General features: G+C 48.1%; 1 protein-coding gene across 4 annotated transcripts in view; it reads right to left on the reverse strand.

Annotated features, from left to right (window-relative positions):
* IL16 (interleukin 16) overlaps positions 1 to 16733 on the reverse strand; it is a 108865-nt gene that overhangs the window by 15126 nt on the left and 77006 nt on the right. For all 4 annotated transcript variants that reach the window (XM_084756438.1, XM_084756439.1, XM_084756437.1 and 1 more), the window contains exons 10-15: positions 15332 to 15464; positions 11690 to 11777; positions 9312 to 9802; positions 4377 to 4521; positions 1011 to 2094; positions 138 to 306 (exon numbers count right to left, since the gene is read on the reverse strand). In XM_084756438.1, coding sequence (XP_084612564.1) covers positions 138 to 306; positions 1011 to 2094; positions 4377 to 4521; positions 9312 to 9802; positions 11690 to 11777; positions 15332 to 15464 — 2110 coding nt within the window. The remainder of the gene's footprint in view (positions 1 to 137; positions 307 to 1010; positions 2095 to 4376; positions 4522 to 9311; positions 9803 to 11689; positions 11778 to 15331; positions 15465 to 16733) is intronic.

Consider the following 16733-nt stretch of genomic DNA (forward strand, 5'->3'; position numbering starts at 1 on the left):
GGTGTCCTGCTATCACAGACTGGACAAAACTTGGACCATGACAAGCCCTAAGACCCATAAACTTCTTTAGCTCCTTTCCCCTCTGGCCCAGCTAAGATGACCAAACAGCCCTGCAGATAAACACACAGGAAACCTACCTTCAGTGTCACCTCATCCAGAATTCTCACTTCCTCTATGAGTTGTTTCAGTTCCTCTGAGCTCAGGAGGGAGATAACTGACTGGCCAGGCTGAGAAGAACAGTGGTCCTTGTCCTCAGTCTCCCTGGGCTCGGTAAGCCCCTCTGAATATTCTCTCAGCTCTGAAAGGCTTTTCACAAGCAGAGACAAACACAGTGTAAAAAGCAAGATTTTCGAGCTACTGCCTCCTACAAAGGGCTCTGCTCTTCAGGAAGTCTGCTGTTTGATAGGAGAGCTCCATCCTCAGCAGCATAAACAGTAAATAAGTCACAGCTGGTTCAAGAGGGAAGACCCAGACCCAGGCCTGCAGCAGAAGACATCAGATCCCCCATATGAACCCACACCTCTGGGAAGCAGGTGTCCCCACCTTCTAACCCCAACTAAGGAGGGAGCAAGGCGCGCAGGCCTGGACTCTGCTCATAGTTAGGCAGGGTGCACCTGAAACAGGACCAAAAATATCTTACTCCCCTGCCCAGGTGTTTGTTGCAAAGAGTCTCCTGGCCTCACTCGGAGCTCCTTAATTTGAGAGAGGACCTTTTAGATATGCGTCGGCCTCATGTATCTTTGTGGGCAGTTTACCGGGGGCCTGGCCATGTCCCCCACTTCTCATCTCAGCCAAGGTGAGCTGTTGTCTAAACTACTCCTTACAAGGGAAGACAGAGCTACAATGCTCATGAGTGCACACACACACACACACACACACACACACACACACACACTCACATGAGATGAAATAATTTTTTTATCTAGTGTATCTGAGAAATGCTTAACTGTTGTATAATGTAAAATAGAAGAGTGGGGACTGTGGACAGCAAGCAGGGTACAGACACTCACTTCAGGGAGAACCCTGTATCAGAGGCCACGGCTTCACCAAGACCCTCTGCGGCTGTGTTGTTGCAAGGTGGTTTTGGAGACGCCCTGTCCTTGGAGATGCAGCTGATTTGGCCACAGGAGACTGAAGATGGGAGGCACAGTAGGGACTTCATGACAGCCGATGACAGCTGGCTGCTGATGGAGTAGAGCTTACTTGCCTTTTCATCCAGCAGCTTTGTCTCACAGGACTGTGTCCTGGTCAGGGGGAAGCTCCGTGCCCGCTGACTTGGCATCTTGAGGCCTGGGCCCTGAGAGTCCTCAGTCTGTGCAGTCAGTAGTCTCAGGAGAGGGTCTGGAGACAGCGCTTTGGGGCTAGGTCGCTGACCTGGGGGAGGAGACTCAGACATACCTGGGTCGCTAACCTCTGAGGCATTAGGGAAGGCTGTGGGCATAGGCTCTAGCTCTGCCGGCCTGTGCTTAGCAGAGACTGTAGCTCCTCCGCCCAGGAGACCAGAAATCTGTCCTCCTCCATCTTGCTTTCCTGGAAGTTTTGTGATCTCGCCAGTGCTGGGCTGCAGGCTCAGCCTCTGAACTCTCCTGTCTGGCAACTGTGAGGAGCCAAAGTTTTCGAAGGAGCTGATTCTCTGCCTGATTGAGGAGGAGGCCTGAGAGTGTGGCCCTGGGGGTTCCCTGGAAGTGGGTGTTGGCTGAGCGGCTGAGGCTACTTCTGGGAGTCTTCTGGGATCTTGGACACGATTCCTCAGACCTTTCAAGCTCTGGCGAAACCACGCAGGCTTTGGGGCCACTGGGGGCCCCTTCTTCACAGCGCTGCCATCTGCTGGCTTGTAAACTCTGGGAGCGCCATTGGCAGTGTCGATTTTTGACAGGACCCCCTCTGGGTGGCCTTGTGCCCCATCCTCTTCACCAAGGCTGGTGTTGGGCTGTAGTGGCACATGGCTATGGTTCTCACTCATGATAGGGCTAAATAAGTTTTTGATGCAGTCAGAAATTCGAACCCAAGGGTCTTCAGCGGTGGTATCAAAGCTATAGTCCATGCGCGCCTGCCTCTTCAGCAGCGGGTGTTTTACGGGGGATGCTGGACTCACTGGCAGGCAGAAACAAAGCCAGAAAGCATTACATTCTACTGGGAATTTTTTTTTCCTAAATTCAAGTTACAGTGCAGAACAGCTCTGGAGCAGAAACAGTGACTATGGTGGACGCCGGCTCCAAGGGCTGTCACCTCACTGAGGTGCCAACAGGCAGAACTGGAGAGACAGAGAGTGCCATCTACCATCTTAGCATCCTAGAACTACATGTGTTCTTGGGAAATACCTGCTCTGTCAGGGTAGAGGACTTTAGTACTCAGAGTCAGGCAAGAGCCCATGGCGCCTGACTACCCACTCAAATGTCCACTCAAATGTCCTCTCCACTGTCTAAAGTAACCGCAGAGATAACTTACAAGAAGTGCAAAGCAAAGGTAATTCTTTCGCCTTTTAAACTTTCACTCTACAAGTCTCATGTTGGTCGCCACATTTGACTCGGACTATCTATGTCATTCAAAAGCAAGAAGAATGAGTGTGTCCACTGGATGAGGTGACAACAGCCTACCGACGCCCTCTCATTCCATAGGTATATCATGTCACACACCTCTGTACCTGCCCTTTCCTGAAGTCACAGAGTCATGGGAGTGTGATACTCTGACCAGCTTGCTTGGGAAAAAAAAAATGAGTTGTTCTCAATCAAAGGAATTGATCAAACTGTTCCAGGTAGAGAAAAGCTGTGGCGTGGAATTTGTACTTTGGCTACACATTGGACTGAGGGGGTCCACTCCTCAGTTCTGAGTCCATGTACCTGCGCTATAGGTAGCCTGAGCAATGAGGATATAGTGTGCCCCACAAGATGTTATACTGCATCATCCACTTTGTACCCATGATGTTCTCAGCCTTCCATGCCCAAGGGACAGCATGGCAAAAGCTTTCTCAGAATAAGGTAACATTAAACCGACATCTGTCTGCATGGGTTAGGGAGACTCTGCATTCAACTCCCTTCCCTAGGAACAGGGGAGGTTGGCACCCAAGTCCTAGCAGTCAAGAGGGAAGCCACTGGGACGTCCTCTGTTTAACCATGCATCTTCCTTCTCTGCTTAAGACAAGGCTGCTTGGACCGCATGTTTCTCGGAGAGTGTTCACATGAGAATGCACCCTTGCCTGAGAAACACTGCTTCCTCCTATGCCTTGTCACAGTGCTCAGCCTCAAGGGAAGCAGAACACTGTAGTTGGTGACACCAGAGAGGAGCCATTCATGATCATGAAGGCCTGCTTGGGTAACTAGTGACTCCAGGAAGTCAACACGTAAAGCCTGGCCCTCTCGGCCCATTTCCGCATTCACAAATCATTCAGCCATAAGGGGTTGATATGATAAAAGTTAAGAGTCCAAGGTTTTACAGGCAGGTCCTCTGCAAACTAGGGTGTGTCCTCAATAAGACGAGTAAGAGAAGGGAGGGTGGAGAGGTGGAGTCTCCCTTGGTGGAGCACCGTCTCTGGGTGAGATGTCTAGATCATTCCGTTCATAATGTCCTTAATTCTCTACAGGCCTTCATGTGCTTGGGGACTATGGCTTGTCACCTCCCTATTTTACTCTTCTGCCACATTGGGAGCTCCTCAGGGCGGGAACCAGTCTGTAGCATCCCTTCCTTTCTCATCCCTGGCACCAAGCGCAGCCTCACAAATCTGCCATTCACTTGCTGGCTGCAGTGAACTGCATGTTGAGATTCTATATAGCCTTTGATACTTGCCGACCAGTGAATGAGCCCACAAAAGCAACACAAATTGCCCAGAGTCACAGCTAATGATGGGTGAACCCAGGATCCTCTGTTCTTTCTAGTAAGCCACTAAAATGCCCAAGATCTGGCATTGTATTTAGGGGTGTACCACTTGGACCTACCATTGCTAGCCACCTCCCTGACATGGTGGCCATCGGCAAAGCACTGCTGAGGCTTTCCCACGCTGCACTCTCAAATTCGTTCCTGATGAATAAAGTGTGCAGTCTTGCTGACACCCATGTAACACAGCTGCTCAAGGTAGCTGCGTTAGCCATAATCTTTGGATATATTCCCCATATAGACCTCAGGGATGCCTGCATTACCACCACCACCATCCCAGAATCACTGCTTCCACCAGGAAATCTATCTATTAGTCCAAAGAGCACTTCCATTGTCCTTCTGCCCCAGCGTCCTGGACGCCACACTGTCCCTCAACCCCAGTCCCTGGCTGTGTCCACTGCGTCCATGAAAAACACTGACCCCAGACCAAACTCTAGCTCCTACTTGATCCCGTAGAACTTTCCCCAGAAATCTATTCCTTCTGGAAGATTCCCATGGTGTCTCACCTGGGCTGGCACTCCTCCTTGTCTCTCCCTCTGTGAAAGATGAAGTCTGCGTGCTGGCTGCAGGTCCTGGGCAGCAGGCAGCGGCGCAGGGGGCTCTCCCTGCAGTGTCTTCCTGCAGCAGCAGTGGCAGCAGCTCTCTGGTTTCCTGTGGTGTAAACAGGAAGCCAGACCGTGTCAAAACGGTAGCTGTGAGAAGGCAAGGCACTCTTTGATTAGGACTTGAAAGTGGATATTGAGACACCTCTGGAGGGAAATTCACAACAGCCATGGGGAAGGGGTTCTTTCCCCCAAGTGGGCTGTGACTACGCAGCTAACCCCTCGTAGATGCCCCAGGGGTCCCAAGGCTTCCAACAACCTGCTGTGTGGACATGCATCATAGACACTGAACATTACTGGCCATCTGTGATGGGTGTAAGAGGTGAGGATAATAAAGGTGCTGGCTCTAGTTTGCTTACAATAGCATGTTGGCCAACTATCTGATCCAGGAGGATACACGCAGAAGCCAAAGAAACTGCCCTTTAGTGTTGCTTAAGTTAGGACCTAGGACCACTCAGAAGAAAAACATGTCAATTGCTGGCTCCATTGGTTTTAAGTTTTTAATTTTGCATTATTTATTTGTTTATTGTGTTCACAACACACACATAAGTATCAGAGGACAATGTATAAGAATCCCTCTGTTCCTTCTACCACATGAGGATTGAACTCAGATCCTCAGGCTTGGCAGCAAGCCCCTTTATCCACCTAGCCTTCTCACCAGCCCCAATTTTGTTTTCTTCTGTTTGAGGCGAGGTCTTATGCATCCTAGGCTAGCCTCACACTTACTATGTAGTCAAGAGTGACCCAATGCTTCTGCATCCAAGTGCATGGATTCAAGGCGTGCACCAGCACACTGGCTTATAAGGTGTTGAAGGTCAACTCTAGACTTCTTGTCCACTAGAATCGCACTCCAGTGATTGAGCAGCACACTGAGATTCCCAAGGTACATAGTACCTAGTCAGCACCCATGTTCTGGCTCCAGTAGCACCTAGGATGACACCACCAATCCATTGCAGATTTTTTTCTCTCTCTCCATGGAGAGGCCTGCTGCATCAGGACCTTCCTTAAAACAGTTCTGTGAGGAGCTGGACCAGGTACCAAGTAGCCATCTACTACTAAGGTAGAGTTACCACAAAGCCTGAGTGAGATTCAGGAGCCAGAAGCACGCATCTTGGGCCTCAATAGCACAGAAGGCTTGCTAGACAGATGCCTTGTGTCTAGTTCTGGAACAAAACGGAGACTTTTCAGGAGGCAAAGCACGGTGCCCTCTAGAAGAAAGGCAAAGCCAGGACCCATCTAAATGGTGCTTCTGATACATGTGCGTATGGAAGAGAAACATTTTGCTGTCTGGGGTGGCTCCCAAGTCCTGTTCACTCAGGAGTCATGTCATGATGGGCCAGGTGACAAGGCTATAGGCCTTCTTCCAGATGACAGGCAGAAGCAGGAGCACTTGCCTGCTGCATTCAGTCCTGTCTCGTCCCCTTATACTGAGCTTTTCTTATTCTTTCTTCATGTTACATTGCATCCGCGTGTGCACTTGTTTACATGTATACATATATTATTGGCTAGATCCAACACATTCTCACATGATCACATGGTTTATTTCTGAGACTATATCATGTCAGTTAATAGTATACATTCTAAATCCACTCATTTTCCTGGAAAAAAATCTTGAAAATGTTTTAACTTAATTTTTTAGAGTAGAGAAGTATTCATATATATGAATATATATACATATACCTTTCTTCTCTCTCTTCCCTATGAATATATATATATATACACACACACATACAAATAGGTACCTGTACATTTGTGTGCTCCTGCGTATGTGCATATGGGTGTGGAGGCCAAAGGTAAAACTAAAGGTGTTGTTCCTCAGGGGCTACCTACCTGTTCTTGAGGTGCTCTCTCCCTGGTCTAGAGTGCCCCCAAATTAGGTGAGGATGCCTGGCAGCAAGCCCTGGGGATCTGCTGGCCTCTGCCTCCCCATGGTGGCTCTTTACTGTTGTTTTGACATGGGTTCCGGGGCTGAGCTCAGGACCTCATCCATGAAGGCAGGCCCTTTACTGATAAGCTGTCTCCTCAGCACCCATATTTTACCTTTTAGTCAACACTTCTGATGTTGCATCTTCTTTGGACCAGATCTTTAAATTCAACCCTAAACTTGATTTGATTTCTAAACAAAATTTTCTCAGGCAAATGTTTCCTGGCTTAGCACTTGGTAAATGGAGGGAAATGGAGGAAAGAAGACAGGGAGGGTGAGAAATACAGATTCAGCAGAGAAGAGATAATAGTTCTCTTAAACATGGAGGATCTCATATTTTGAGACCCTATGAGTGCAGTGCCCACAGAGGCCAGAAGGAGGCGTCGGATCCTCGGGAACTGGAGTTACAGGTGGTTACTAGCCACTCTATAGGTGCTGAGGATAAAGGTTGTATCCTTTAGAAGAGCAGCCAGTGCTCTTGAGTCATCTCTCCAGCCCATGGCGAATATCTTGAAGGTCGTTTTGGTAGAGGAAACTGGGTTGGTTTCAGTTACAATAAATAGAAAACATGAATATAATGCTATACAGATCTGATTGAGAAGGATCTTAGCACCTTAAAGAGAAAAAAACTACAGTGAGGAACAAGAGAAAAAGGTAGGAGGAAAAGATGAAGAGGAAAATGGAGGGGGAGAAAGGGGAAAGAGGGGCTGAGGGGCTGAAAATGGAACCACAGGCAATAACATCCATTGAGAAAGGCCCAAGAATGGCCAAGGATGTGTTAAGAATGATGCAAAAACATCAGTTGCTTCCTGTTTTCTGTCAGGCTAGAATCTGTCTTTGTGATCTCACTCCCTGCATAACAATGATCTGTTGGTTGTGTGAATAAATTATAGAAGGGGTTGCTGGCCATGTGAGACGATGCAGGGAGGACAAAAAAGCAATCACAGAATGGCCTTTGTGTTGGTCTGGGTGATGTTGCTGGTGAGGACAGGGAAGGAAGCCAAAGGCAAGGCAGATTGCTCAAGATGTGGGGTGCTGAATCTGAGAAAGGGGGGGGGACTGAGGAACAAAGGAACAGAGACAAAGAGATGCACAGACAGAGAGACAGAGAGACAGAGAGGGAGTGTGGGCACACGCACACACGCATGCACACATGCAGGCACATTTGTTTATATGTGTCTATGCGCTCTCTTGAATACCTTGGCTCTTTGCCTGGCCTTCCCTGCAGAAAACCTGCTTCCTCCCTTGGCTATCTTACTTGGCAATGCTCCCTGACCTACATGTGGCCCCACCCAATCAGGCAGCCCAAGACATGTGGCCCCACCCAATCAGGCAGCCTAAGACATGTGGCCCCACCCAATCAGGCAGCCCAAGAGATTCATCAGGACACCTGTTTACCTTGCCTGGGTCTACAGGAGGAAGGTAACATGTCTACTTCCCTCACACTCATGTTTCTGACTTGCCTTCTGGATTCAGTCTCAGACCCAAAAGCAAGCAAGTATTTGCTAAAAAGGGGAGTTGGATAAACAGATCCACAGCATGGCCCCATCCCTAGTCAGTCCTGTGCCTTCAGCTGTCTGAAAGCCTGCATTTCCTGTTTTGGTAACATGGCTTCTGCTTTCACTGAGTCTTCACTAGGGAATGCAAGACTTTCTTCCCTGCAATCACCTCACTGAAGTTTGTCAGAGTCCCAGAGACCCTATCTCACCTATAGCAGCCCTCACTGCACACATACCCACAGCAATGTGAGCTTAAATTCCTTTTCTGTGAAACTGGAACCCTCACCCTCAGACTCTAGCAAGGACGCAGTGAGACAACATACATAAACATATCTAGCACAGTGCTGTGGTGGTTTGAACAGGAATGACCCTCATAGACTCATGTGTGTGTGTGTGTGTGTGTGTGTGTGTGTGTGTGTGTGTGTGTGAATGCTTGGCCCATAGGAAGTGGCACTTTTAGGAAGTGTGGCCTTGTTGGAACAGGTGTCGCTTTGTTGGAGGAAGTGTGTCACTGTGGGGGGTGGGTCTTGCTGTCTCTCATGCTCAAATCCCAGTGGGAGAGTCTCCTGTTGCCTGTGGATCAAGATATAGAACTCTCATCTCCTTCTCAAGCACTATGTATGTCTGAATACCATCATGTTTCCTGCCATGACAGTAATGGACTAAGCCTCTGAACTGTAAGCCAGCCCAAATGAAATGTTTGCCTTTATAAGAGTTGCCGTGGTCATGGTGTCTCTTCACAGCAATAGAAACCCTAACTAAGATAATGCCCTTCATTTAAAAGTCTCAAGTTTCAGGACCCCTCCCTGTCCTGCCCACCTGCCTTCCTTGAAAGGACTGAAGGAAGACAGTCTTGACTAGGTGATGGGGGAAATGACCACTTCCAGGAGGAAGTTAGATACTGAAGGGAGGGTGTAATTTTCATAACAGCCTGTAGAGGGAGCCACTGAAAGAAGTCCTAAATAGCAAAGGACATCTAGACTTAAGAGAGGCTAATTTCCCAAGCCACCAACTACTGGAGGCAAAGTTAATAGGAAAAGATGGGGCCAGTTCCTCGTATTCCATAGGCAATTAGTTCTCCCTAACTTTTAGTTATTTAGGCCACAACTTGTGGGTAAGCAGAGAACTTGAGAATCCTGGACATAGCCTCCCCCATTGGAGTGAGCCTGCTGCTGATCCACCATGAGGTGAGACATATATGACCCATGCAAAGAGAACCCTGAGTGTTAGTGACAACAGCTGGCAGGCCTGGAACTTCCATTTTGGATCTGCAAAGCTTCTCTGATCTCTTCACAGTGGGCCTAAACACAGTGTTTCCTCTATGTAGAGTACAGGAAACCTGCAGACATTTCTAATGCTCAAGGGCCGCTGTGCAGGATGCAGGGGACATGCGTCCCGCTGCACATACCCTCCTACCTGGCTGCAGGTGGGCAAGGGGTGCCCAGAAGGGTCTGTGACCTTCTTTTTCTCTTCCAGTTTCTTCTGAGGCTCGCTGTCATTTTTAAAGTATTTTCTGGGTGGAGGCTTGGGTTTGGAGGATGTCGGCTTTCTCACCAAAATCTCAAAAGATTTCTTCAGCCTCAGTGGTGGGTGGCTGTCTCTTTCCAGGCTCTCGGGAAGGGGCGGGCTCTCCTGATGAGGCCTGGGTGGGACCCCCGGACACAAGGCCTCTTGTTCCTGCCCTGGGGGCAGGCTGGGACTGTGTGTGCTGCCTTCACTCTCAGAAGGCTGTGGCTCCCCACCTGCACTGCAGGGACTTCCCCCTGGTGACCCAGACATGTAGCTGCTGTCACTGCTGGAGCGGACCATGATCTTCTGGGCCCTTCGATGTGGGGGTGCTGAGTGCTTCTCCCGTTCTCTCTCCAAGGTAGGCCGCCCATGCCAGCTGCTCTCCAGCCTTTTGACACCTGCGTGGGAAGCACAGGGAAATGTCCTAAAAAGGCCAGAAACCCCTGGCTGTGGCCAGGAGAGTTACAGGCGCCACCCTGTGCATCACAGTGCTCAGTGGAAGGCACCTCAGACTTGGAGACTGGTGGTCTTGCATTTGGACTCCAGTGAATTTTCTAACTTTGAGTTGAGAAAAGCATTCAACCTTTCTGAGCCTGCAAGTGGCAGACACAGAGATGCCCCGTTCACACCATCCAACATTACTCATCGAGCAAGAGCTCCGTGTTCCAGCTGGGAGGAGACCGGTGGCCAGCCTTTAGCTGTGAGCCTCTCCATGGCATTTCGGCTGCAGAGAGCTACCACGCCAATGTAGGAGCAGCCCAATTCAAAGAATGGTGGAGGTGAGGGCAGTTTCTACAGATCTACCCATTCCTGCCAACTCAGGGTAACTTGAGTGGATCATGCTAGCTGCAGAGCCCCTGGACTGGCTGAGCTCAGCTCCACAAGGCTCTGTTCCTTTACTCAGCTGCCTTCTGCAGAAGCTGGTCCCCAAGAAACCGAAAAGACATCTTACGTGCTACACATCAGCATCTTCACCCTGGGATCAGTGTAACGCTCCACTTCTGTGCATGTGAAAGGGGCAATTCTAATGCTGCTGAGCTTGCTTTGAGGTTCAAGAGCAAAGAAAGAAACCAAGTGGAGGTGCTTTGCACCCCAAACTTGAAGGGGTATAACCTTCTCCCAACAAAAATTAAACCACATCCCCCTCTTCCCTTCCTTTCACACCTCACACCCCAAAGGTGGTTTTCTGAACACTGGCCTGTATACATCTCCAAAATGCTATTTTTTTCTAGTGACAAATAGTCACAGCTACCCTTTGCCTGAAGCTGCAGCTCAAGGGACTGGGAGCCATGGGGACCTGGTCATGTGTGGATTCATTCGGTGGGGCTAGAAGAGCCAAAGGGGCCCTCATGAGACAACACCAAAGCCAGTGGGATTCCAATCCAAACATACTTTAAAGGAAAAGCTTTTTGCTTTATCTCAGTCACAGAATGATACGTCTTTATCTGAGAAGACTAAATCACTAAAGAAAGGCATGAAAGCCAATATTTTCCAGCACCCAGCCACCCTACCCCTACCACTGCTGACAGGATTCCCCTGCACCCAGTCACCCCACCCTTACTACTGCTGACAGCAGGGATGGGGGCTTCCCTGTCAACTCCCCTGTGCTTCTGTACATCTGGGGTAGGTGGAGCCCTAAGTAGGTCGTAGTGGAAACCAAGTACGGTCCTGCCATTTCCTCTGAATGTTTCCCCACACACGTTGGCCTCCTTGCCAATATCAGTGCTGGGCCCTCCGGGTGTCCTAGCAGATGGGTGTCCTGAGGTGACCTGAGTCATGCCCAAAGACTAAGGACAGGAACCACCTAACAAGCCAGGCCCCTGGCCAGTTTCTTCATGTGACTTTGGCAAGGAGCCTTCCAGGGCCTCACTTATTCTGATAATATGTACATAAAAAATTAGATATGAGGGTTTGGTGAAGTAATACATTAAATCAAGATTAACTAGTAATATTCAGTGTCTATTATTACAGAGTAGGAATTGCAAAATTAAAGCCTACAGGGGCAATATATGGCAAGGCCGTCTGGTGGGTGAGGAAAGCGATGAGAAAGGACTGCAGAGTACCTGCCGCATTTAAAACAATACAAACCTTGTACTTTGCACACAAAGACAAAAACGTGAACCAAACTCAAGTGGTGGGACCCTGTCTTTCAGCCTCATCTGGTGCCGTGCATGCAGACCATGATGCTCTCACAGCGAGGAGGTAGAGGGTGGACCAATGGCTAAACCCCAAGCTTTCTGAGGAGAAAAGGATATTTCAAGTAAGTCTTCACCCCCGCCCCTTACCTTCCAAGCTCCACTGGTGCCTCTCCTTTCCAAATTTGATACCGTCCACAGCCTGAGCCACAGCTTCCTTGAGTTGCTGTTCAGAAACCTGGAAAACATCCATAACCACCTCAAGCAAAAAGTGGAGGCAGACGCAGCGGACTGCAAAGGCTGTACCTGCCATGCTATGGCTTCCACTTTCCGCTCTGCAAAGAATTGACGAGTTCAGCTCCCAGAAGTGCTCTGGGCAGCAACACTCCCCCACAGTCTACCAACAAAGGCATTCCCAGTGAACACCTTGGCTCTCCGACCTTCTCATCACCACTGCAAAACTCTAGGTAAAAGTCACCCTTTTAAGTTATTCCCTTTGCACTGATGTCACCATCCATGTCACAGCCATCACCACGATCATTATAGGGCCTGTGTTCTGCCTCACAAGCCATCGGTCCTTTTATACTAACAGCTCATAGTTAAATGGGAGGGGCTGGCTCAGTGGTTGAGAGCACTGGCTGCTCTTCCAGAAGACTGGGGTTGTATTCTCTGTACCAGCATGGCTTGCAATGGTTTGTAATTCAAGTCCCAAGAAATATGATACCCTCTTCTGGTTTCCTTGTGTACTGAATGATGTAGTACACAGACAAAAGCAGGTAAGCACACACACACACACACACACACGTATACATATGTATATATGTATATATGGGTATGTATATATACATGTATATGTATATACACATATATGTATATATATATACATACATAATAGTTAAGTGTGAGTCTAGGCATCAAGGAGACATACACCCCCTCCCAGTTCTCCATCATCTAGATGCATATGCTTAGACATATTGCTTAACCTTCTAAGTCTCACACTCTTGTTCTGTGAATTATAACAAAAAAATCTTCTTCACAACATAGAAATAGGGAATTTTACAAAGTAGATCATTAGTAACCCAAATATGGGAAACAAAAGAAGAAAACTTAAATAAATAAATTACCTACTTTGGAGAGATGGCTCGGAAGTTAAGAGCACATATTGCTCTTACAGAGGACCAGAGTTCAGTTCCCAGCAGCCATGCAGGGAGGCTAACAACTGCCTGCTTCTGGCCTCTGAGGGCACCTGCACTCACATGCACACACCAACACAAAGAGACATATACATACATATAATTTCAAACAGTAAAATAAATAATAAAAATATTAGCTAACACCAAAATTTTAAATTATTCAATCTAAAGACATGGTTGAAAAGATAACTCTCAAAATGGGAGACAGTACTTACAAATCATGTATCTAGTAAAAAGGTAAAGTGCAGACTAATATAATAAGAATAATAACAAAAACCAAAGTTCATTTAAAAAAATAAGCAAACGGAGTGAGTGGAGATTTCTGCAGAGAAGATATAAAGACGGTCAACAAGCACATGAGAAGAAGGTCAACACCACTAGCCACTGCATGAAAATCTTAATCATAGAGAAATGATCAGTTCACACCCATTAGGACTGCGACTCAAACAAACGAACCAACAAACAAAAAGGACAAGTCCTGGGGCTGGAGAGAGGCCTCTGTGGCTAAGAATGCTTGCTGCTCTTTCAGAGGACTAGGATTTGCTCCCCAAACCCACACTAAACAGATCTGGGCCACCCAGTGCCCTATTCTGGCTTCTCTTGGCAGCAGCACAAATAAACTGGAACCTTTGCGTACTGTTGATGGGAACGTAAAGTGGTTCAGTGCCTAGGGAAGACAATACAGAGTCCTTAAATAATTAAGAACAGAATTAGCAGATGACCCACCTCTGGGCATACACTCCAACAAACAAACAAACAAACAAACAAACAAGCACAGGGTGTGGTGACTTGTGCCTTTGTCCCCAGCACTCAGGAGCAGGAGACACTTGCAACATGAGATTGCTTCAAGTTTGAGGTCAGCTTGAGCTATGTGGTGAATGTCAGGGCAGCTGGAACTACATACAGTGTGAGACTCTTTCTCAAAGGAACAAGAATTGAAAAGATATCTCAAAGCCGTGTGTGTACACCTCATGTTCTGTTTTCCATTGTCATAATAGTCACAAGTAGAAACAAGTCACAATCCACTGAAAGCAGAGTGTCTAAACAAAACGTAGCCTATGCAGAGAACGGATTGTTAGCCATCCTTAGAAAGGGAGGCAAATAGCCCAGGTTATGACATGGCTAAACTTTAAGAGTATAGTGCTAAATGGCTTAAGGCTGTAAAAAAAGCACAAATGTGTCATGGCTGTGCTTATAGGAGGCATGGAGGCAAAACCAAAACCAGGAAAGTGATTACTAAGAGCTCAGGACAAAACATGGTGGTGATTACAGAACAGTGTGGGTGGCCTTGGGCCACTGAACTATACACCTGATCGCCTGCTTCTCCATGACTCATAAGCTGTGTTCAAGAAAACTATTGAGTAACTCCATTTTCCCGTCAAGCCTTGGTTTCCTCATCTGTGAACTGGAGAGGAACAACCCAGTGACTTTAGAGCTTGGCAAACATGGCTGACTTACACTGAGGAAACATGAAATAAACTCAATAGTTTCCCAAAGTGGCCTGACCTACCTATCACCATGGCATCAAGTTTCAAGTCTAGGTCCAGCCTGACTCTAACTGTGAATCATTAGCCCTCACTATAGCTGCCTATAGAAAGCCTCTATCTGGACATCCCAGAGACATCTAAGCCCCAACATTTTACCTCCTAACTCCGAGGTCATTTCTCCTGTCCAAATCCCTTATTCACATTCCGTCTCTTAACCCAAAGCTAAGTAGCCAGGAGCCACTGCAGATTCTATGCAAGTATGGTTCCTTGTCCTTTCTCAAGCCTCTCTTTATGCCTTCTGTGTAGTTTAGAGTCTCACCATCCATTCCTGTCTTCTAAAAAAAATTCTAAGCTCCGCCCACTTTATTCTGCACACAGATTAGAACAATAAGATATGAACCTGTTATGTTTATAGCCACTGGCCTGTAGTTTCTCACCAGATCCAGAAAAGAGCACAGATCTCCTGGCAGTGTGGAGGCGTTTCACAATACAATCCCAGCTGACATCTGTTCTCACTCTTGTCTGGTCCGCAAAGCCTGCCGTCCACTCTTCAGCAATGGCTGGCCCCTTCAGTCTCTGACTTTGAACCTTGCGCTCCCACATACTGAAAGGATTTTCTGCAGCCTCTGCCTAGAGAAACCTAACCTCTGGTGAATGGCCTCTGCTTCCTTAAGCCCTCCTCTTCTGTGTGGTCTCTTTATCAAGGCCATGTGCTTCTTCAGGACTCTGCACTATGAGTTTGCTGGCCTCTGAATCCTCCTCATTGCTAAGCTCCAGACGACACTTCCGTTGTGACTGCCTACCAGATGCACACACAAACAGATCTTCTGCATTTGCTACATGGGACTCTGAGTTTCTGCCTTCCTGTCCCCAAACTTGTAACTCAGTTTTAAGGTTTTTTTTTCCCTAAGTGGGTACCAATTGTTTCTGCCATCTTGTATTTGTCAGTGGATCTCTGCTGGAGAGATTCATTCCTACACAAAGTCTGGATGGGTTTGGAGGAGCAGGGTTCAAACTCTAGTCAGGAACATCTTTGCTCCTATCCAGTTCTTGCTCTGACTTTCATACTGAAAGAGTGAGCCCACACAGAGGAAAGCCCAGGGGCACATTACCTGTGGATCCGGATGTCGGCTGACTATGATGGGAACTGGGCCAGGGTCGCAGTGGCTCAGGATTGTGTAGACTTCATTGAGGGTCATGCAGTGCACTGGAGAATCATTGATTTCCACGATCTCGTCACCGCACCTGAAAAGCACCCACAGGAGCCTCTAAAACAGAAACTCATGACTACGACAGAAAGAGGGGTCACCTCTCAGTAACCCGCTCCTTGCTCCTGTTCATGGCCTCTCATCAAGCAGACTTTCTTTACCACTTGACCAAAACTCAAACAGGGAGGGTTAAAGAAGCAGTTGACTCCTGTCACTGTGTGGAGTGGCCAGTGTTTCCACACCCAGAACGGTCAACATAGATAGAAGTTCATCTGTCACTTTCCCTCTCCGTCTCCCATTGATCCAATCAAGACTGAGCTTGAGGTTTACCCTGCCCCCCCCACCGCCCTACCCCCCCCCCCCAGCTGATTAACCTCCATGAGCTAACTCATCACATCCCAGGGCCTCAGTGTCTGGAAGTATCTGGGAGGAAGGACTGGGAAGAAAGTGCTAAAGGGAAAGAAATAACCGAGGAGGGAAGGGACAGAGGTCCTTGCAAAGAGAAGCAAGGACAGCAGCCGAAGGGACTTAGTTTAGTTCCAAGGTGGGACATGGGTGACTGGCGACTGCTGTGGTTTAGAGTGGTTCCTTCCAAAGGCCTTTGCACCTTAATCCTCTAGCAGCACTACTGAAAGGTGGTGAAACCTAGGAGCTGGGGCCCAGGGTAAATCTTTCTGGTTTCTGGGGGCACTGTGACTGTGTCTTTGCAGGGAACACTGTGACTCTGCCCTCGCCTCTTTTCAGCAAGAGGCGAACACCTTGTTTTGCCTTCTCTTCCTGTCATAATGTGTTTCCTCATCACAGATCTATATGCAGTGGGAGAGGGAGACAGACAGAAGTGGATCCTCCTGAACTGTGAGCCAAAAGTCAACCTTTCTTCTCATGAGGTGATTGCCTGAGATGTTTGCTACAGTAACGGAAGGCTGGCTGGCACAACCACGGAAACAGAAAAAGGCTGAGCTAGAGAAAACAGGACTATTGTATTGTTGATATTAACTGTCCCAACGCAAGCTAAAGTCATCTAAGAGGAAGGAACCTCAATTGATAAAACACCTCCAGAATGTTTCCAAGCCTGGAGAGCATTTATTTAGTGATCAATGGAGGAAGACCCAGCTCACTGTGGATGGGGCCAACCCTGGGCTGGTGGTCTTGGGTTCTATAAGAAAACAGGCTGAGCAAGCCAGTAAGCAGCACTCCTCCATGGCCTCTGCCTCAGCTCCTGCCTCCAGGTTCCTGCCCTGCTTGAGTTCCTGCCCTGACTTCCCTCAGTAATGAACAGTGATTTGGAAGCATAAGTAAAATGCAC

Source organism: Acomys minous (assembly GCF_964271855.1).
Source record: "Acomys minous genome assembly, chromosome: 2".
Classification (NCBI taxonomy): Eukaryota; Metazoa; Chordata; class Mammalia; order Rodentia; family Muridae; genus Acomys; species Acomys minous.